Genomic DNA, 24,671 nt, shown 5'->3' with positions numbered 1-24,671 from the left:
ACACACACACACACATACACACATACACACAAATACACAATGTAGACCCAGACATACATTTACACTGTTTATTCAATTTAAAACCTCATCATAATCATCATCATCATCATTATCATGAATGACATGGTCGTTTTTTTTTTTTTATCCATTTTCAGTTACAGTTAATGTTCTATCTATATTTAATGTCTATAAACATATACAATTTTATTGGGTTTTGTTTTTCGCTCTCTCGAATATATTAAGATGGAAATACGCCACAGAAGTGCTGAAACTGGAGACTCAGATGTTAAACATCTGAATACAGGAAAAAAAAAAAAAAACCTGTGTAGGTTGTTACTATGGAAACGGTAATGCATATAATATTAACCCGTGACCAGCAGCTGCACTCGAATTCTAATTCGGACTAATCAGATCTAGAATTCGGCAATATTACGGTATCGTAAATAATAAACGACATCTTTTCGAGCCAGGTGGAACAAACTCTGTCTTCGGATGCTGTAGAATGAAATTTTCCCTTCACTTGATCTAGAAGACCCAAACCTTTTCCCGCATGACATGGCCTCCATGAAGATACGCTTCACATAGGTTGGCGTGGAGGATCTCCTGCCATGAAGTAAACAACTTTAAGAATAATGTGAACGACGACTGCACCTCAGGCCTCCTCACCTCACCTACATCAGTACCTGCCTTTACTAACACCCTTGTGGCTTAATGACACTCCAACATCACACAACAAATACCAGCAAACACACATATATGTACACACACACACACACACACACACACACACACACACACACACACACACACACGGCAATACTAAATATCCAAGAGAAAATAACTCAAGTCCCCTAAAATAAACAAGTCATTTGTTCCATCTTTAGAAAAATTTAAATTTTTATTGCTGAAATTGCAAACAAGAATATCTGTGAAAACAAAACCCCTTTACTGTATTCAATTGCCATAAATTGCAAATTCAAATATTTCAATAAAAATTAATAGAAATGAAATGACTTTGAAAAAGGGTAAATGCGCTGTACAGGGTTTTCTTTATGTTATCCCAAACTTTCTCTCATGATCTTTGGTCTGAATCTTCTCCTCACACCTCGCTGTTTTCTCCCCTTTTCCCCATTTTTCCATTCTGCAGCATCTTCTTTGTTACATGTCCAGAGTGCTCCAGAGTTTAGCGGGTGGTGCGTCAGTAATAATGATCCGTGAGAAAACGTAATGCTCCGTGTGTTGTTAAATGGACTAAACTACTCGATCATTTTATTTTTTTATCTGAATTACTCAAGGAATCATTTCAGACCTATACTTAATGAGTTTCACGCCTCGGTCTCTATAGTGCTGTAATACGTCATATTCAGGTAGCAGCGGTGGTGCTGAGAGAACGCGTTTGAGAAACATTTTGGCGAGAAGAAATCAGTCTAAATATTAAATATGTCACAAATTGTTGGTCACTTTCTAAATAATAAAAAGTTTAGCACATTTATGGTAATAACTATATATTAATAAATAAATATTTTATTAACGATGCAAATATATTTCAAACAATGCATCATGACACATAAGCCTTTCATTTATCTATATGTGTATATGTATGCATGTATCTATCTATCTATCTATCTATCTATCTATCTATCTATCTATCTATCTATCTATCTATCTATCTATCTATCTATCTATCTATCTATCTATCTATCTATCTATCTATCTATCTATCTATCTATCCTTTATGTGCAACAAATGTTTAGTGACAGCCCTATTATATGTGTATGTGTATATACACGCATTATATATATATATTTACGTACATAAACAAACACACACACACACACACACACACACACACACACACACACACACACACACACACACACACACAGACAGAAACACACTTTTTTTGTTGCTATTTCTACCTATGTTCAGGAAGTTCTGCTTTATATATTCTGCTTTATATATACTGTATATAAAATCAAATATCATTCAAATATCAAATATCATTCAAATGTCAAACCCACCCACGTATTTGTTAGTGACCTGATCATAAAAACGATTTGACTAATCTAACCCAGTGCACCTTGAAGTAATTCGCTTTTGAGCGCCTACACACTTATAAACACACATGCACGTAAAATGGGATTATTGTGTAGGCGGCCCCTCTGACTAAACCCAGTGCGTAACATTAGATCAGGAACATTTGATCAGCGAGTGTATGCGGATAAAATAATGCGGAGGCTTTTGTTCCGCTTGTCAAATGGAGAGACACGCCGTTCCAATCTGAAGCGGTGTTCCAATCCTCCGACCTCCTACCGCAGTGTACACTACATCTTACACTCGCCGCGGTGTACGCTACAGGCCTTCTCCGGTTGCCCGGGCTCGCTCGTGCGCTTTGTTTAGAGGAGTGTGTGTGCCAGCAGGACGTCCTCTCCTCTCCTGCAGGGAGAGCTTGTTAACCTTTCAGCCACATGCTTGACATCTAGATTGGATTTCATCCTCTCTCTGCACTCGAGGCTTGAAATGACTATGCGCCGCAGCCCCGCGTTCGCCCAGGGGGAGCGACTGTTTCCTGACTGATCGGTTTTCCTCCCGACCCCTTCAGAGAAAACCTCACAATACAAACACACACACACACACACACACACACACACACACACACACACACACACACACACACACACACACACACAAATTGCTTCCCCAGTTTATATCTTACCACCATACAATACATCCCTACCCTCCTTTAGTTACTGTTTCTTTTTTCCCCTCTATACATTACAGTTTAAACACATGAAAGAAAACTGAATTACAAGCACTCAAGGTCCACTTACTGTTTCGCTGTACGACTGGCTGCATCATTCAACTCCAAACACACACACACACACACACACACACACACACACACACAGAATACTCCACAAGGACACACTGCTGCACAGCAGAGAGCCTTGGAGCTTAGCTCATGTTTGATAATGAGTGGAAAGCACCTGCTCTATCAGTGTTAAAGTCTCTATTGTAATGGAGCCCTGCGTGTCTAGTCGGACCCTCCTTCAAACAGGTCGGAGCGGCTGGATCAGAGTACGGCAAGACAACGATCAGTTCTCTTTTCATACGGCTTTCAAAATGCTTTGATTTAAAAAAAAAAAAAAAAAAAAATGTTTAACTTAAGAGTTTAGCTTTATAACAGTTTCAATAAGACAGTAGTGATCAATTCATAACAAAGCATAGATTTGAAATAGTAAATAAATAAAAAAATAAAGACAGAGTAGAGACAGAGGTATAATCTGACAAAAATGTATAACAGAAATAGATCAATTTATAGCAGGGACATCTACATGTATAACAGCGTATAGATTAAATTATCTCAGAGCATAGATAAAAAAAAAAAAACGAGTATTATATTGTATATAGACATAAGTAGAGTATATTGTATATATATATATATATATATATATATATATATATATATATATATATATATATATATATATATATATATATATTAGAGTATAGATAGTGTAAAACAGCGCATATAGCAATTCAAGTGTATATATATACATAGAGCATCTGCAATAATATTAGCAGATCTTAGTCAAAAATGATCTCCAGTTTTAGTTATAACAGTCAGAGCAGGGTTTTGGAGAAGAAAAACTCCTAACAGATTGTAACAGATTGTACAATAGGACGTTAAAAAAGAACTCCAGAAGTTATTCTTGATTTATAACAGATCATAGATGTGAAAACTGAATAAATAATTAAGCTTGAAATAGCAGAGTTTGGGCTTGGGACAGCAGATATGGTTATAACATAGAAATGTCAGGAGAGCAGCAGGTGTGAATGTAGCAGGACACCGATAGATGTATAAATTAGTATCTGTGGATTCGTCCTCATACAAAAGCATAGAGCAAGTTTCAAACGGAGCATAGGAAGAGTTATTACAGAGCATAGAGTATTCAAATTAAGAATAGGAAGAGTTATAACAGAGAATACGAAGAGTTATAGCAGAGCACAGAAAGAGTTATAACAAAGTATTGCAATCAAGAATAGGAAGAGTTATACCAGCACATAAAAAGAGTTATTGCAGAGTATAAAAAGTTATACCAGAGAACAGGAAGAGTTATAACAGAGCATAGAAGAGTTATAGGAAATGATACAAAGTTATAATAGAGCACTGGAAGCATTATAACAGAGCATAAAGCAAAGACTAAACATCAACAAAGCAAATGCAGAGTTATAACAGAGCAATGACGGATTATTTTAAGAAGTTATAAAGCTGAAGTTATATTGTGCAATAATAGCCAGATACATATGATGATGACTAGAATTACAGTAAAGCAACTACCGCAAGCATCGATAAAGCAATGAGAACACAGATAAAACAGATTGAGGTAGATGACGTCAGAGAAGAGACACCTGCACTGTTGTGGTATAACTCATATCAAACAGTTATTACACCATAACGACTTGTAGACAGCTATAACAGGGCACAGGGTCAGGGCAGATCGTTGCACTATATGACACACAGACATACTAAAGACTTTTGGTGGTGAGCTACAATAAAACACAGATGGTTATAACTGTCTACAATCCTATACATTGTTATAACCAGTGCTCATAACTGACTGCTTGATGGAACCTTATTTCTAGCAAATCGTCCACAGGTAGAGCACAGAGACGGCACAGATAGTTATAACACAGCATTATAGACTTCCAAGTGTAACTGAATCATTTATACAGCATATAGCATAGAACAGACAGGTTATAACCTATTGCACTCCTGTACAGTTTTTATGACCTGTTATAACCTTTACACGATACCTTTATTTACCTTATGTACTACCGTTATATGATGTGGCGTGTAAACTTTTTTAAACGTCTAACTCAGTCTAAAACCCAAGGTCGATTATAACTCCATCTACGGCGCATCACAACTTACCAACTCTCTCCTATAACCAATCTGCGGTAACAGTGCCTTTTCCTACGAAATGGCTATTTAAACCGGACAGGAAACGGTTAGGGCATAGCGTTAGTGAGCATAGTTATAAACTGACATATGACTAATGGACGAATAAAAAAAATAAAAAAAACAACCAGCGGGGTTATAACAGCTCTATTACAATTTATTCACAAATGACACGCCTCTAGTATTACTATCCATCAGTACATGGCATTATGTTTTTTTTTTACTACGTTACAACCGACTGTGACTGCACCCTCAACTTCATTCATAAAGTTGCTCCAATGCATCTCTGATGCATTATAACTCTTAAACGATGTTTGTGCCGCTATAACCTATATAATCGGTTCACAACACAGTGCACTGTAATATGACTACAGTCACGCACTTGAGGGAGGGAAAAGGTTAGAACGCAAAATGATTTATAATATACTGAGAAGGTTGTTATTAGAGGTTATAAGACTGCAAAGAGAGAATGAAAGGAGAATGAGAAAGAGAGAGAGACAGAGAGAGAGAAAGAGAGAGAGAGAATGAGAGAGTCAATGCCAATGACAGACAATGACCCAATCGCAGAGTCCGTGTCGGGTTTCCACGCCGGGGTTGAGGGAAATCTCAGGTGACCGTCGGTCCCCTGGCAACGGGAAACAAGCGAGAGCTCCGATTTGAGTGACGGAGAAGGGGAGGATTTTCCATAACAGCAGCGCAAGGTAGCCGTGGCCTCCCACTCCGGTCTGCCTCCTCAGGGAATTAGATCGGGCTTGGCAAAGACGAGCGACTCATCAACCCAGGACAAAAAAAAAAAAAAAAAGGAACGCGAGAGAAAGAGAGCATAAGACAGAGAAAGAAGAGAGATAGAGAGAATGAGAAAAAAGAGAGCTGAACACCAGATGACTCCAGGCCAGAGATAAAGCGTGCAAACCACGGAGCAAAACTGATCTGATATCCATCAAGCACACTGTGTCTGTTATCGCTCCGAGGAGCGATGACACACTCGGTCCTCTGAAAGCATGCGGTTTTCACGGTTTTACTACTGTTCCACTTTGTGTCGATTTCTCGTTGTACTCTACAAATGAGCATTCGCTCCACACACACACTTACACACACACACACACACACACACACACACACACACACACACATGCACAGACACCAAGTCCCACCCTCACACCCAGACTTGTTCACTCCAATGGGCCAAATGTGCATCGTTTATATAAAAAAGGCGAGCGGCTGCCCCCGTGCTGATGCAAGTCGAGAGCTTGTAGGAAAGCCCGATGGAGACTACAGAAGTGAGTGGGGGATGCTGAGTCATAATCAGATCGTTCACTGACTCAGTGCATAATGCAGAAGTTGAAAAAAAGAAATATATAAATGTATATATATATATATGTATATATATATATATATATATATATATAAATCGAGCGATGCCATTGTTCCATGCGCTTTTTAAAAACAGTTGCATGGAGAACTTGATAAGAACTCGAACGAAATGTTATAAAAGGGGACACGAGATGTGATTTTTTATATATATATATATATATATATATATATATATATATATATATATATATATATATATATATATATATATATTTTCTGGCTTCCAGCCCACTTTGTCATTAAGGGTTGAGCCGCGAGGCTAATCGCCGCCTGGCGCGATGAAGATGACAATGAGACTAGCGCGCAAGGCTTTATCGGGATCGCTTCTTTCTTCCTCGGCTCTAGAAAGACGGCATTCGAGTGTTTATCATGCCATTGAACCTGTTCGGGTTGGGCGAAGCAACAGCGGCTGCAATCTCAGATCAGGAAAGAAAGACACAAGATCCCCTCTCCCGGCCTCGGTTGTGGCATGTTGTAAACGTGCTGGTTTTTGAGTCAGGATCTGGTTTTTCCTGTCGGGCTCTGCGTCTTTTTGAATCAAAGTGCCACAAGCGAACCGCACTCCCACTTTTTTTTTTTTTTTTTTTTTTGCTTTACAGCCCTTCATTAGGCAACGTACACAAGCGTCGTTTACTGCTCGCAGATATGCCGAGAAGCTTTCGGATACTTTTGAAATGGCTGCGAAGAAAAAAAAAAGCTAGAAGAACCTGACATTCTCTCTTTTTTATTGCCGTTAGTTCGAAACGAGTTGAAACCAAACCTAAGTACTTTAAATCAGTCGTTTTTTTATTGTCTGGTGCTTTAAACAATGGACATTGTTCAAAAAGTCGACATTATTATACTTTTCCTTTTAATAATGTATCCTAATTAGAAAGCCACAGCTAATGCCAACAAGAACAAAACTCCCTCAGATGACACATGGTTAAAAGAAACCCATCTTAATCTTTTATTAATGAAGAAGAAAAAAAAAAAAGGAGGATTTAATGATATAATCTCTCACTTTAGGCACTCTGGAACACCTTCATGCACAATAAATTCATTTGAGTCTCGAGCTTCACAAGTTTTGCCTGTTCTCCTCTGTCCAATTTAAACAAAACCCATGCTAACCGAATGTTTATGGTTTTCCGCATCGCTCCACGATACAAGCAAACTGGGTCGTGGAAAAGTTGCTAAAGGAATTTAGAAATGAAGCTTGGATAGATTTTAGAACTTGTCTGAGAATTTGAGTATTTAAATTGTTGCTCTCAAAGCACAAAGATGCCGAAGCTGTAAGAAGATCAGGAACACCCTGAAACTGAGTTACAGTACAGTGGTCAGGGTCATACAGAGGTTTTCTAAGGTGGGTTCAACACAGAACAGGCCTCACAAAGGAACTGAACAGAAACTGCGCCTCAGAAACTGCGCCTCATGAATGCTGCAGCACTGCTTCAGAGACTCAGTGATCAGACCGCTGCAACAAGTGGGATAACGGCCACGCAAACCGTTTGCTGAAGAACAACCTGTCCAAGAGCATGGATTTCTGGAACCATGTCCTGTGGTCTGATGAGATTAAGATAAACTTGTTTGGCTCAGATGAAGTCTAGCATTTCTGGTGACAAATACCAAGAAAATTGTGTCTTGGTGGTGGTAGCATCATGGTCTGGGGCTGCATGAGTGCTGCTGGTACTGTGGAGCTGCAGTTCATTGAGGGAAACATGGATTCCAACATGTTCTGTGACTTTCTAAAGCAGAACATGGTGGAAGAAAGAAAACTGAAGGTCACAGAGTGGGCAAGTTTGTTGTCTCCAGACCTGAACCCTATTGAGCACCTGTGGGGCATCATCTAGCGGAAGGTGGAGAAGCTCCATGTGTCTAACATCCAGCAGCTCTATGATGTCATTAAGGATGAGTTCAAGAGGATCCCAGCAACAACCTGTGCAGCTCTGGTGAATTCCATGCCCAGCAGGATTAAAGCAGAATAACGATGGTGCTCACATTAAATATTGACACAGTGATATGTTCACTGAGGGTGTGTTTACATTTGTTGCCAGTTATTTAAACAATGATGGCTGTATGTTGATTTATTTAAATCTGTACTGTATACAAGCTGCACATTGATACTCTAAACTATATCCAAGTTTCATTTCTATAGTAATGTCCCCTGAGAAGATACTAAAAGGGTTGATGAAATGTGAGTACTCCCTTTTGTAATATACTCTGCGTATATATATATATATATATATATATATATATATTATATATATATATATATATATATATATATATATATATATATATATATATATATATGCTGGATAGATAGATAGATAGATAGATAGATAGATAGATAGATAGATAGATAGATAGATAGATAGATAGATAGATAGATAGATAGATAGATAGATAGATAGATAGATAGTCTGTCTGTCTGTCTGTCTGTCTCTCGTTTTTGTTCAGTTGCTAACATTCCATAAGTAAAAAAAAATAAAGACCTCTATTTCTAATACAAATCGCTTTAAAATCGCTCTGTTTTGAGACGTCTGTTATCAGTGTGTTGATTCAATTAGTTTCCTATTCTTCTTTCTACAGTACAGAAAAAGAATGATATTTACACTCTGTAGGTTTTGTACAAGTGAAAGGGTCTTGCTCAAGGACCCAAAGGTGAAATGGGGCTGGGTTTTGAACTCACAACCTTCTTAACCACGAGCAACCATTTTGCTGACAATGCCTGGTTCGCTTACAGCCTTCTAGCAGCTGGGCTTCTGGCGTTAAAACGATAACAGCATGAGAGCATGAGCAACCGTGTGAGAAAGCAAGCAATGAGCTACATACCCTATAAGTAGCATTAGTGCTCCAGTCTTTTATATCTATTAAGGAGTAAAAAATTCCTGATTCGGCATCAGAGTATAAGAAATACACTCTCATCGTTGTTATTTCAAAATATAAGGTTGTGAATTGTGTGAATAGGAAATTCACTGGGTTTAGCACAAGGCTGGGAGTTCTAACCAAAAGGTCACAAGGTCAAATCCCAACACCACCAAGCTCTTGCTGCTGGGCGACTGCCAAATGGCAGAAATCGAATATCATACACATATAAATGTAAGATTTCAGTCTTAATACAAGATCAGTAAAGCTAATGAAGTAACTGAGTGACAGCAGGCAAATTATCAGACGGACGTTTGATAACATGCCTCAATCTGTTAACTCACATGATTGTACAGGACGTCTTTGGATGAGCAAGAAACCTTCCCTTCACCTAAACTAGGAGACCCAAACATGCTCCATGAAGATATTTAAGCCCAAGCACTGCCAAGGTGCCACTCGATTAAACCCAAATAAAATTCACTGTGTTGTAATATACATGTCACAAGGACTTTCCATGGGTTGGAGTGATAGATCTCAACCCTATTAAGCACTTTTGATATGAATTGGAATTCTGACTGCACCTCAGGCCTCCTCATCTCAGATGGATCGTTGTAGACCTGACCTCACACCAATGTGGTATACGGGATGTTCAAATAGAAGAAAATAGCAATCTTACGGTGAGGTGCCTACAAACGTTTTACACCATATAGTGTAGTTCGGTACAGTTTTCCTTCTGTTACAACTCTTGTCCTTGGTTGTTAAAACAGAGCTAAACAAGGTTGTTTAGCTCTGAAGCCGAGCTGCTCAATCAAGAATCTAGAAATGAAGAGCAAAAAGCGATAAGGATTGCTCGGTAAGATGAAAAAGCGTGTCCAATGTGGACGTGTTGTTTCATCAAAAGTGTTCGTCTCACAATTTCTGCCTGAAGACACCGAAGGCACCACGGACGGTCCAGAAGACACTCCGATCCCTTGTTTAAATTTGGTTGTAATATCTTTCAAGACGAAACTTTCGTCTGAAAAAACATGCGTTTGATTTTTTTTTTTTTTTTTTTTTTAAATGTCGTCCTAACCCTCTAGCCCGTCCACATTTTTGCTCTTTTCCACTTCCCACACGCCTGCACACCTGCTTTGAGGTAATCAAGAGCTGCAGAATGCTGAGCGTCAGGTGTGTTAGGATCTGGAAATAGAAACAGAAGAAAAATGCGGACGGGTGATATTAGGGAGGTCCGAAGGAGCAGCGCGATCGAGAACCTGAAGACGCCGAGGTGTAGTCGAGAGAGCGGCGTGATTTCGGAACGCATTGTTCCACCGTTTCTGGGATTAGGAGCTTCTTTCGGGTCGGGCATTTTTCACATTCCACAATGTCGTTGATCGACACAATGGCGAACTCGCCTACGAGTGAAAAAGAAAAAAGCAAAAAGGCGCCAAAGATTTTATGCAATTAATTCCGTTCCTGTTGTAATCGATCTGCTTTTGCGAGTGTAAGAGCTAGACTGGGTTTTCCAGGACACCTGCACCGATTCTCTGACGAGGGACACTTTATCAGACCATTCCATCTGAGGAAATCTGTAAGGGGGAGGTGGGGAAGGTACCACTGCGCACCTGGTACCAAAGACCTTGTGCTGATAATAAAACGCACCAGAAGCCAAGAACAGAACGGAACAGAATAAGTGCATGAGCGAAAGCGAGAGAGAAAGAAAGAGATACAGAGATAGAGAGAGAGAGCGTTCAGAGGGATATTTTCCACAGCTTATCGACTTTTCAGAATTCGACGACGTCGACGTCTCGGGGGAGAGACTTCAGACCGAGAGTAAAAGAAACGAAAGGGGATTTAATGAGTTATAACAGGCTGAAAATTCTACCCCCTTTTTTTTGGCGCCGGTTCAGTTAAGCTCTGCGGCGGCCGCTTTGATAGGAACGCCTACATCGGTGCACGCGAATCATGCAGGTGTTTCAAGTAGACTTCAGATCGAACATCAGAACGTGATCTGACCAGCGCGGGGTCGCCAGATAGGGCCAGATAGGGTCAGATAGGGTATTTCAGACTCTTGTGCAATTCCTCTACAGTATAATGCAACAAAAAAAATTAATAAATAAATTAAGAAAAAAAAAAAAGAAAAAAAAGCAGGTGACAACACTGCGAGCACAAATGTCAGGTTTTAATGAAAAAAACACTTAGAATGCATATACTGTATATATATATATATATATATATATATATATATATATATATATATATTTATATTTATATTTATATATAAAGGTTAAATTTAAACTTTCGATGCAACTCAATCAGAAATACATTTTAATCATTAAATGTTTGTTTTACTGATGCAACCCCAGACAAATCTCAAATCAAGCACCAAAATCCGGCAAATAAAACCGTCCGTGTGGAAACATGGCAAAAGTTCGATTCGGTGTCCTGACGATTTGCGTCATTTAAAATAGCAGAATTACTTGATTAAAGTTTTAAAAAGTTGAAAAATATTAAATTGAGATACATTTAGAACAGATAAAAATGTGCGATTTAGTTGCAATTAATCAGGAGTTAACTATTTGAATTTTGAAACAAAAAAAATTGTCACAAGCAGATTCAGACATATTTCCAAGCTGGAATTATGTATTATTATGTACTATATACTATATATTTATATGTTTAAGCCACGCCCACTTTATGTCAGAATGTAGATCTTTAAAATATTAAGCATATAGATACAGAATCAGATAGTGTCACCACACACACTGACACTGACATACACACTCACACACACACACACACACACACACACACACACACACACACACACACACACACACACACACACACACACACACACAGCCTGTAAAATATGTTCTGCTATGATGTATTTTCGATTAAAACTTCAGGATGCACTGGAAATAATGATGATTGGAAAAAAAATGTCAGCAATGATGCCTTTTTATTTTTTTTTTGTTCCAATAACAACGGAACACAAACTCTTGATATTGCACAAGCGTGTTATAACATGCATACCGTCGTCAACCCCCCCCCCCCCCCCCCCCCCAAAAAAAAAAAAAAAAAAGAAAATAATACAAATCGAAAAAAACATCAACAGGATCCAAAGCTGTCGTACGTCACAATCTTACACGTTACAAAAAAGGTCTTGAGATATTGGTGAGACACAAGAAAAGGGGGACAGTAAGCAAAAAAAAAAAAAAAAAAAAAAATACTTACTCGCTAGATAGCCATCGGTTGCCTCCATGACCGTGATGCGGGGGCCGAGCTGTGGAGAGGAGAAACACAGAAACCGTCAAAGTGATGTGAGCTGTGAATCTGGGACGCGCCACCAAATGCTCGTCTTTGTGTAAATGTGACCACACGCACTGGGTTTCTGCATAGAAGATGCAATAATGACCACAGGACATAAGAAGGACATAAATTGTCTAACCGACACAATGCTGAGCTTTAATGTCACGTGCGTAATGACGAACTGATCGGATTGTTTTCTACAATATAATCTAATATGATATTCTATAATATAATCCCGTTAACAAAACCCAAATATCAGGGACATGAGTAGACCCCAGGACTCAAAATTCACAAAAACTATCCATATTATGCACCGAATCATCATGAAGCACTTCACTATAACCAGATGACTCATATCTCCTGCTACCAAATTAACACTAAAACATGTCTTGAACTATATATAGTATACACGTCTTTCACTCATAGAGGAAAGAAAAAAAAAGAAGAAGTAGACCAGCGTACCTTTCACTTTTTTTGTTTTTTTAAGGTTTTCACAGCTTACAAATAGAAAATGGAGGAGGTGCAGGTGAGGGAAGGTGAAGACCAAACTGTCATATCTCACTCTCTTCACACTCTTTAGAGTTTCTCTCTCTCTCGTTCTTTATTTCTTTTTTTTTATCATGAGCTACACAAAGCTGGCGTGCATTCCCATTCATTTGAACTCAAATGGACGTGCACGCAGCTTTTCGCACGAAATCGATGTTCTTTTTGTAGATTTTTTGTCTTCCCATCATGCACAAGCGATATGAAATTTCGTGTTTTCTCAACAACCAGGCCTTGATGTTTGTTTCTCTTTTTTTTTTTTTTGCCGTTAAAGAACGAACGATGCCTCACGTTCTTACCAGCTGCTTTTTCAGATGAATAAATTAATCAAATGTTTTAAATTGTTGCGCAATGTCGTCCATTAAATCGGACCTTGAACGACGTTATGAGTTGCATGAAAATGTGTCCTTTTCTTTTTTTTTTTTTTGAAAGAATATGGAAAAATGAGTATCGGCTCATGAAGGACGGCTCCTGCTCAGCTATGGAGAGCTTGCCATTAATAAACAAACAAACAAACAAACAAACAAATATATCAATAGGTCAGTTGGTTGGCAGGTAAGTAAGTGAGTTTTTAAATAAACAAACAGTTTATTTATTTATTTGTTTGTTTGTTTGTATGTTTATTTATTGATTTTTATTTAGACTGCCCTCGTCTGCCCATGAACAGCTGATAAACAGCAAATAAATATTGAGCAGCAAAAAAAAAATTCTAATAAAATAATAATAATAATAATAATAATAATAATTAAAAACAATATTTTATATATATATATATATATATATATATATAGTATATATGTTTGTTTTTTTTTTGTTTTTTTTTACTTATTTGCTGCTCAATATTTATCAGTAAGCAAACAAACAAACAAATAAATCTGTGTTTTTAAAATATATTTTGAATTTATATCATGATTAAAATGAACATGATCGCTGAAGATAGCAGGGGTTGTACAGCTGATCGGACAATCCTTTAATTAAATTACAATAATTTTTGGACACCGGTTGGACACCGTCTCAGCAGCGTGACGAGACGCGTGAGCAGCGTACTGCACTTTCAATAGCATTAAAACGAAGAGTGCGTTAGTCTGACACACGTGCTCAAACAGAGGTTTCTAATTTGCTATAAAAGGCCTGTGTGTGTGTGTGTGTGTGTGTGTGTGTGTGTGTGTGTGTGTGTGTGTGTGTGTGGTGTGAGAGAGAGAGAGAGAGAGAGAGAGAGAGAGAGAGAGAGAGAGAGAGAGAGAGAGAGAGAGATAGAAAGAGAAAGAGAGATCTTCAGGTAAGAACCTGCATAATGAATAATCTGAATAAACTTGAAAAAAAAAACCTAAACTCTTTAGATCAGTTCCCACTGCTACACCTCGTCTAATCTAAACCAAAAACACCACCAACAACAACAACAACAACAACTGATCCAGGAACTCTGCAGGACACAGCTGCCAGTTGCGTTTCAAAACTCTGACTGAAATCAGAAGGGAATAAATTGCAGGTTCATTTGTAATATAATAGAAAGCATGAGGGACGTTAATGAGGCGAGGGCGAGGAGCACAGCGACCCTCGATACACTTCTCCGTGCCGGGGGGGGGGGGGGGATACTGAACTCTGACGAGCTCCTGGCTTCAAAACGCAGAAACAGCTCACACTTTCATCGGTCCTTCGACTCATTCTGTGATTCAGAATGTCAAATATGCTTTGAATATAAGAAAAGGATGAAATCCTGATGTTCAAAACATCATGTGGTAAAATATCGTCCAATCGCGTTGTGGCCCTGCAGGTTACTCGCTGGTGCTACCCTCACGTCTACGCTAGAGCTTAAATTTTTTTTTTTTTTTTTTTCTTTTTTCTGATTAATGGCATGCAAGATCATTTGACACCTAGTTCACACTTAAAATACTGGGTTACCATCTATAGCGAGTAGAATTAAACACATAAAACACCGGATTACAAAATATAGCGTGTAGAATTCATGCATAAAACACCAAAATAAATTTGACAGGGAGTAGAATTAATACTAAAATCACATGAATATTATCTATAATGCATAAACATCTAAAACACTAGATTATAATCTGTCATGTGTTGAATTAATACTAAAAAACTGGATTATAATCTGTTTTGTGTAGAATTAATACTAAAACACTGGATTATAATATGTTTTGTGTAGAATTAATACAAACACTGGATTATAATCTGTTTTGTGTAGAATTAGCACCTAAAACACTGGATTATAATTTGCCGTGTGTAGAATTAATACTAAAACACTGGATTATAATCTGTTTGGGGTAAAATTAGCACCTAAAACACTGGATTATAATCTGTTTTGTGTAGAATTAGCACCTAAAACACTGGATTATAATCTGTCGTGTGTAGAATTTATACTAAAACACATCTATATTATCTGTAGTACATTACATTAACACATAAACGAGTAGATTATAACCTATAGTGTGTAGAATTAACAACTACAATTCCAGATTATAGTCTACAGTGTGAGGAATTAGTACACCAAACACTGGATTATAATCTGCAGTGTGCAGAATAACACCTAAAACACTTTGCTCTAAAACATAAGATTATAAAATACAGTGTGTAGTTTTAGCATATAAAACACTGGATTATAATCTACAGTGTGTAGAATTAACACCTACAACACTGGATTATAAAATATAGTGTTTAGATTTAGCACATAAAACACTAGATTATGAAATATAAAGTGTATATTTTGCATATAAAACACTGGATTATAATCTACAGTGTGTAGAATTCACCAGATTATACTCTATAATGAGTAGAATTAACACCTAAAACACACGAATTTCAATGTTAAATGTGTACAGTTAACTCATCGGATTTCAATCTACAACGAGCAGAATTAGAGTTGGATTATAAAACAGGGGGATAAATTTACACTTACAACACATAAAAGCATAAATGGATTATAATCTAAACGTCTGAAGTCACTCTTCGATCACTCGATTGACACTCTTAGCCTCTCAGCCTCGGATTATAATCGACAGCGTTTGGTTTACTCTCACAGCGGTGCTTTAACTTCTGAACTACTGCGCCAAACGTTTCAGTGCAGCGCCGGATTATTTCTCATGCTGCCAGTGTTTAAAGCTTCTATAATCAGAGAGTTAAATGAACTCATGCATCGCAGGATTAAACACCTGGATAACTCGCTCGGTGAGCTTTCAGTAAACTCGATAAACTCCGATGAAACAGGTTAAATCTTTTTCTTTGATGTTGAAGTGGACGGCAAAGTCCCGGATTAACATCTGATGGCATCGAACTAACACCAAACCCCTGGAATTACCACCGTAAAATACTGAACTAACACCAAACCCCTGGAATTAACACCGTAAAACGCTGCACTAACACCAAACCACTGGAATTAACACCGTAAAACGCTGCACTAACACCAAACCACTGGAATTAACACCGTAAAACGCTGCACTAACACCAAACCACTGGAATTAACACCGTAAAATACTGAACTAACACCAAACCACTGGAATTAACACCGTAAAATACTGAACTAACACCAAACCCCTGGAATTACCACCGTAAAATACTGAACTAACACCAAACCCCTGGAATTAACACCGTAAAACGCTGCACTAACACCAAACCACTGGAATTAACACCGTAAAACGCTGCACTAACACCAAACCACTGGAATTAACACCGTAAAACACAACTAAAACCAAACCCCTGGAATTAACACCCTAAAACGTGGAACTAACAGCAAACACCTGGAATTAACATACTAAAACACTGAACTAACACCAAACCACTGGAATTAACATCATAAAACACTGCACTAACACCAAACCCCTGGAATTAACATACTAAAACACTGAACTAACACCAAACCACTGGAATTAACATCATAAAACACTGCACTAACACCAAACCCCTGGAATTAACATCGTAAAACACTGAACTAACACCAAACCCCTGGAATTAACACCCTAAAACGTGGAACTAACACCAAACCACTGGAATTAACACCCCAAAACACTGAACTAACACGAAACACCCTGACTTTATATCTAACAGACCTGGTGAACCTCCAGCAGTTTCGAATTCAAATCCCAAAACTCAGATTGATCATCTTATAGGTCTAACACCCTGAATAAAAATCCAGCAGTGTTGAAGTAACTCACGAATACCCCAAACAAAGATCTAATACTGTTAATACTTCACTCCCAGATGCCTGAATTAACATTTAATATGGTTAAATTATCATCTCAAACCCAGAGTTAACATGAATAGTGTTGAATTAACCAACAAACCCATTAGGTAACACTGAGCAGTGTTGAATTCAAATCCAAATACCCAGAATGATCACCTAACAGACCTAACATCATGAATTAACATCCAAAACCTGAAATAAACATCGTATAGCTCCTCCAAAAACCCAGAATTATCATCGAACAGTGTTGAATTAACACCAGAAAACAAGGAATTACCATCTAATAGGGTTTAATCAACACCGAACGCCTCGACTCAACACCGAGAAGTGCTGAATTAATTACCAAAGTCCTGAACGAACATCTCATATGGTTCAATTATCATCTAAAACCCAGACTTAACATCTAATAGATCTGATCTAAACACCTAACACCCTGAATTATCATCTAACAGTGTTGAATTAACCACTAACACCCTGATCGACCATCTCACACTGTTCAGCACTCCTCGAGCCCTAAATGAACATCTAATACGCTTGGATTCACTTTCAAAGCCCTGAACAGACATTTTCAGCACGCGAATGATCGTCGAAGACCCCCGAAAAGATCTGACAGTGTGGATTTCACTCCTTAAAAACCACAAATCCGATCCAACAATCCAGCCAGAGCACCAAATCATGATTATTATAATTTTTTTCCTTTTTTGTTTCCTACATTTTGAACTCGGATTAACAAACACGTCCAACTCTTTTAAGTGCTGAAACTTTCTCCTGCTGCTGAACTTCTTCCAACTGGGACCATGTGTGCCTGAAGCCTAGGATTTGCCTAAACCTACTTTATTCGAATGATCTATGATCGAATCCCGTGGCAAATCTAGAAATTTGGACTAAGTCACAGTTGGGGGAAATGATTCCTTCCACCTGTCGCCCTGCCCAGGACCACCAAGACTGCGAGATACCTCCATTATTACACTCTCAGGGTTTTTATTATTATACATGCTCTCTGTTTATTTATATATATAATATATAAATAAAGCATGCATGTATAGCTGTATATGGGTAAATGATACAATATTGTATCATAATAAACTAGTTGAAAGTGTAGCAGGATGCAAGTGAGGTTTTTTTCAGAAAGGGTTCAGAAATGCATGTGTGTCAAAGTGTCAGTGGTAGAAATGTTGTTACCTTGTCTGGTCTCTCCCCCTTGTGAAAATGATTTACAAAAAAAATGAAAGCTTAATGGCTTAAAATAAAAAGGAAAGAATCCCAAAAGCAGAGCGAATTAAGCAAGACACTGTCTCAGAGACAATTTCCGAGGACAGACAGCTCCCTAAATGACTCTGGTGATCCGATAAGCCTGTGATCGGGACGCATTAATCAGGAGATCGGCATTGGTCACAAGTGGGGAAAAAAAAAAAAAAAAAAAAACTTTACGCACACGCACACACACACACACACACGCGCGCAAAAAAAAAAAAAAAAAAAAAAAAAAAAAAGTTACCCAACACGCAGACATTGAGCGCTATTGTGCCGGTTGCCAGATCCAGAATATTTCCCAATGGTGAATAAGTATTAAAAATGACCATATGATCCCTGTGAGGGAAGTCCACACGTGAAACCGGTGTATGATTAATATTTTTAAAGCAGCGACATTTTTTAAAAACAGTTTCTTTATATTATTTAACCAAATGGGGCGTTTGCACCCGATCTGGCAACCCCCGACTTCCTCGTTAAAAGAAAAGAAAAAAACAAAACAAAACAATACCTGTCAAACTTTTCCACTTTCCCGTCTGTGCGCATGCGCGTCTCCTTTCCGTCGTCCCACTGTTTTTTTTTTTTTTTTTTTGTAATTATTATTATTACTAATTTTTATTGTTAATTATTTTAATGAGGAGTTCTTTAGGGTTTTCTTTTATATTCGAAATTGATCAATAAAAAAGAATTGGGCTTGATATACAAAATGAATGAGTGTGTGAGAGAGAGAGAGAGAGAGAGAGAGAGAGAGAGAGAGAGAGAGAGAGAGAGAGAGTACACTGGATACACCAGTTTCCTATGGAATTGGTCATAAATAAGAAGGTTTTGCAATTATTATTATTATTATTATTATTATTATTACTATTACTATTATTAATATAAATAATATAATTAAATAAATAAATAAATAAATAAAAATGTCTGGATTTTTATAATATTATAAAGACAGCGTGGGTTGATGACCTCCGTTTTTTTTATTTTTTCTTCTTCTTTTATTCCCCCCCCCCATCTTTGATAGGTTTTGGTCACTATGGCAACAACTTTCGGCTCCTGCTGTGTTTAAATAAATAATGAAATAATACAAATTAAAATAGTAATATCTTTTATGTATATATAATATTAAGTATATATATGCTGAATTTGTAAAATTGATGAGCTTTGCGTGGCAAACGTTCGAGGTAAATTGTGAAAATATATGTATATATATAATTACAAATATATGTGTGTGTATAATTCATATAATAAGATATAAATGACATGAAATAAAACGTGGTGAATAATATCATAATATCGCGAGATTTCACGCATGAGATTTCAATGAGCTTTTAAATACATTAATATTACATGATTAGGCGCATTTTGGAATTTATCAGGGGTTTTCTCTCTCTCTCTCTCTCTCTCTCTCTCTCTCTCTCTCTCTCTCTCTCTCTCTCTCTCTCTCTCTCTCTTTCTCTCTCTCTCTCTCTCTTTCTGTTGTCAGTCTTTTTCTCTCTTCCCTCTAAATAATTATTATAATAATAATAAGAAGAAGAAAGTTCTAAGTTTTATTATAAGCTTTATTATAACCCGGAAGTTTAACATTAAAAAATTACCTATTAAAAAAAATCTAAATGAATATTTGTATTTATATCACGTGAGTCTACAGGATGTTTGATCTTCCCTGCATCCCCCTGCACCACCGTTCAACACAATAAAAGAGACATTGCTGAAATATTAAGTGTGTAAAAATCCCTCCATTCTGCGCTCCTATTGCAACAGGTGATCCGATAACCGCACTGTCCGGGTTGCCAGGTCAGTATCACTAGATCCTGCACGGTTGCCAGATTGCAGGGATGTTTTCATAAATTAAACTTCGCCGAATCCTAAACACGTGAGAGATTATATTCTAAACTTGGATTGTTTTTTTCGAGGGAACCAAATCTTGTTGTGTATCATTAATTCATTGATATAAAACAAACGGGAGTTAGTAAACACCTGGCAACCCTGCTGCGCAGAGCAGAAACGCGTTATAGAGACCCTGATGTCTGTAATAAAGCCTAATAAAACGGCATCTGGAAGGAAAATCCCTGCGGCTGGAGCGGAGTAGATACCTGAGCGGTGTAGAGGAAGGATCAGTGCCACCTCCTCCACCGAGAAAGCAGCAGCAGGTCATGAGAAGTGAAGAGATATGAATCAGAGTGGAGAGGGAGCCGATCAAAACCCAGAGAAACACATCCAACAAGGCAGAGTTACACCGATACAGGGTTGCCAGATTGTGACTTTGTAAACTTCATCACTCCTTTTCTAAAATGAAAAAAAAACAATTATATTTTGATTGGGATCTTTTTTTTTTCTTTTTTTTCCAAACACTAACATTAGGATTTATACCAGAAAATTGGTTAAAGAATAAAGTTAAATCAGAATCAGGTTTATTGCCCACACAAAGGAATTTGGTTCCAGCTGTTGGTGACTCTCAAAAGTATAAATCTACCTATATTTATTAATTCAAAACAAATAAAAATCTTCAAATTCTGTAAACTATTATGCAAGATACATTTTATAAGCGTTTTGTACATTTTACATGGAACCATTCAGAATACATGAATATGGAGTGGTCGGTTTTTTTTTGTTGGTTTGTTTTTGTCCAAGGATTTTTTAATAATGAGCCATAAAAATACTAATAATTAAACTGTTTTATATAAAAAAAAAGAAATCTAAAATACCTTATAATAATATTTATAAAACAGCATTATAAAATTGAATTATTAACAAGCTGGTGACTATTTATCGCTGCTTCATTAGACATGAGGAGAGATTCCTTGCATCCCTTGATGTCCCACAATATCAAATGTAATTATAAACGGATAAAAAAAATACATTGATGTCATTTATGTTAATAAGTGACAGCTATAATTGTGGAAAAATCCCTGCAATATATGAGAATTAAAACATTTCAGAACATGTTTCAATGTGCGGAAAGTAACGCAGCCACATTATTTACACGTTTTACCATAAAAATATATTTTAAAAATATAAAAAAATACATTTTAGTATATAAATAGAACAGAAGCCAAGCTTTATCTGGATAACAATAGCTGTTAATATGATAACTAGCTATTCGTATTGGTATATGAGTTGATTTTCTATTTGCTTGAACTAGATGAAGATCAATACACTTTTTTTTTATGACGTATTCTTTTTTTTTAGGATCGTAAATTGTTGATATATTGATATTATATGTTAATAGAGTATATTAATATACAGATGTGTTTAATGATAATTGGTCTGTATTTTACAGTATGTTTTCATTATCTTTGAAAGGAAATAGTGTTTATATGTATGATTTTATTATATTACACACATAATATAATAATGATATAAAGCATAATAGGCTCATATAAGTGAATTGAATTTCCATTTAGGAAGTTTGAACAGCTTTGCATTCGGGTGTCCAATAAACAGTTGATAACCTTAAATTTGCATCTGGAATTGCTGACTCGTTTCATTTATTCACTAATCCTATATAGTGCATAGCGGTTCCCATAAAAACAAATTTTATGGGAAAAAGGGAATACAATTATTAAGTGAATTTGGACACTGAGTTAAATATTGGATTTGGTCATAAATGTTACGCCTGCCGCTCTGTTAACATATGCGGTGTATCGAAGATTGTGTCTATGATGTTTGTTCACAATTATGGTTATTATATAAAAATAAATTGAAAATAAATACAGGAAAAAAAGCACACACTACTGTCTCTCATATTGATTTTATTTATTTGATAACGTAAAATAAAAATCAACCATTATAAACAAGTAAATGAACATATATTATGTACAGAACATTGCACTGGAGTTTCCTCTTAGTGTCCTTGACCTGACTGCAGATGTAAACTTCTTGTTAATTAGCAAAGTTTTAGTGAAACTTCTTTTCCCTTGTTGTGTTGCGGTATGAGAAAAGAATTTGTTAACTAATGTGTACATTGGATGTACACTGATATTACATTGGATGTACACTAATATTACATTGGATGTACACTGATATTACATTGGATAACCACTGAAATTAAAGTGCATTGTGGGTACAAACGAGTGAGCAAATCAAGTTACTTCAAGTTGGCACAAAATTTCTGACCCTTGATAGAATGCACTATATATAATAGGAACTAAGTAGGAATTTCAGACACGTCACAAATGTTTTACAAATCTGTGTAAAAAAAAAAAAAAAAACTCAGTTTGAACAAAACTGCTGTTTGCACACTTCTTGTTGAACTAAATGTTTACATACAAACAAATGTTTACATATACAGTATTTATTTTATACAGACAATTCTTTTGTAAAGCTTCTGTACTGTACTGGTTGGTGCTACTGTGTTACTTTTTTTCTTTGCCTCATGTTGTCTCTTGTTTGTTGTCTTTTGTTTTCTTGTACTAAGTTTTGTGTGTTGTTGGTTTAGAGTTCTGTGTAGTTCTGTGTTCCTTTTGTTAATCTATGTTGTTTGATGGAGCACCTTGGTCTTGGGGAAACTTTAAAGCCACCTTGACTTGTCTTGACTTGATTTGATTTGATTTGACTTGACTTGACTTTACTTGATTTTACTTGACGACTTGACGTGACTTGACGTGACTTGACGTGACTTGACGTGACGTGACGTGACTTGACTTGACTTGATTTGACTTGACTTGATTTGATTTGACTCGACTCGACTCGATTTGATTTTACTTGACTTGACTACTTGATTTAATTTAATTTAATTTAATTTAATTTAATTTAATTTAATTTAATTTAATTTAATTTAATTTAATTTGACTTGACTTGACTTGACTTGACTTGACTTGACTTGACTTGACTTCATTTAATTTGACTTTACTTGATTTGACGACTTGACTTGACTTGACTTTGACCTTAATTTTGATAAGGACACTTTCGCTTTTGAATCTGACTCCTCCTAAGCTTTCTTCCTCATATCATCCCATGAAGTTTTTCCTTGCCAGTTTTACCACTGGCTTTATCCTAAAAAAATAAAAAATAAAAAATAAAAAAATAAGAGAAATTGTACAACAAATTACAACTAATTTGTGATGGTATAATTTAAAATTGCAAGCTATTTCTTTCTGTTATGCTGCTTTGGAGCAATTCCTATTGTTTAAAACGCAATAAAAATAACATTGAATACAATTCAATTCAAATTGTTTGGACATTCTAACAAAGCAGTGTCACCGAAAGGACATCATGAAAGCAACCCTCCATGGAAAGGATAAGACCCTGTTACCACCTGGATGGAATGAGAATAGCAACCCATTCACATCTGGGTGACATTAAAACCTAATTATCGTTTTACAGTCTTTTATAGTTGAATTAAATAAAAAATTCAAGTTAATTGTATTGAACTGAAAGCATTATTTGTTAAGTGATTGTTATTTAAATGCAAAATGTTCGAGTTTGAGCAGACTGTACAGATGATAGAGCTGAATATAGTAAAACCCTGTTCTCATTTGTTAGACATGAAAAGATGCCTAAATTCCACGGCACTCCATTAACCGGTAGTCAAACAGTATTGTGTGTAAGTATTGGAAACCATTAAAAAATTTAATAAAAGCAAATTGTCAATACAATATGTTTTTTTTTTTTTTATAGAAAATATATTACAAAATAAATATCAGATACAATGAAAAGTAATGTTCTTATTGTGTTACACAGTTTAATCAAAACCTTTTCTTTTTTTCTTTTTTCTTTCTGTCTTTTTTCCACAAAGAGAACAATATACAAGCAATCCTATTTGCATTTCATTGTCACACAAATTCAAAATACAGTTCATTACAATTTCACTCGCATACAATAGAGTAGAAAAGTGTCGTAATCAGCACTGAGGAGCACGCCATTCTATACGCATAAATATTGATCGTTTGCAAAAGATATGCAGTGACAGCTGTTATTGATAGGAGAAAGCACCGTTAAATTGGTCTCCGAGATTTTTCCATACAATACTACATATGCGAAATGTGGTGTGTCTCATTTCCTATGTAAAGAGGTCAGCTGAACGGATCATTTACATAGAGCTAAGTGCAAAGTTTAAGCAGAAACTTTACAGCAGTACAGTTACAGCATCTGAATCCTTGCCAGCTCTTTTTTTGTGATAAGCATGCCTAAAGGTGTCTGAGCAGATCATTTATGTAGGTCTCGTTATGGTATAAAACAGTCTTTGCTTGGTTAAATCATGTTTTCAGACAT

At 36.5% G+C, this 24,671-nt stretch overlaps 1 protein-coding gene and 1 long non-coding RNA gene across 9 annotated transcripts in view; one reads left to right on the top strand and one right to left on the bottom strand.

Moving 5' to 3' along the window:
* ikzf2 (IKAROS family zinc finger 2) overlaps window positions 1-20,686 on the bottom strand; it is a 60,020-nt gene extending 39,334 nt beyond the window's left edge. For 2 of the 8 annotated variants that reach the window (XM_083536291.1, XM_083536294.1), the window contains exons 1-2: window positions 18,393-18,608; window positions 12,398-12,446 (exon numbers count right to left, since the gene is read on the bottom strand). In XM_083536291.1, coding sequence (XP_083392417.1) covers window positions 12,398-12,425 — 28 coding nt within the window. In that variant the 5' untranslated portion in view covers window positions 12,426-12,446; window positions 18,393-18,608. Of the gene's footprint in view, window positions 1-2,335; window positions 2,610-2,831; window positions 2,995-12,397; window positions 12,447-18,392; window positions 18,616-18,972; window positions 19,041-20,551 lie in introns of those variants that run through there. The other 6 variants (XM_083536288.1, XM_083536289.1, XM_083536287.1 and 3 more) reach the window with 6 other exon arrangements.
* LOC310723396 overlaps window positions 1-24,671 on the top strand; it is a 388,685-nt gene that overhangs the window by 42,756 nt on the left and 321,258 nt on the right. The gene's annotated exons all lie outside the window — the stretch shown is intronic.

Source organism: Silurus aristotelis, assembly GCF_946808225.1.
Source record: "Silurus aristotelis genome assembly, chromosome: 3".
NCBI classification, from domain to species: Eukaryota; Metazoa; Chordata; class Actinopteri; order Siluriformes; family Siluridae; genus Silurus; species Silurus aristotelis.
This window is presented reverse-complemented; position numbering and strand designations above follow the sequence as displayed.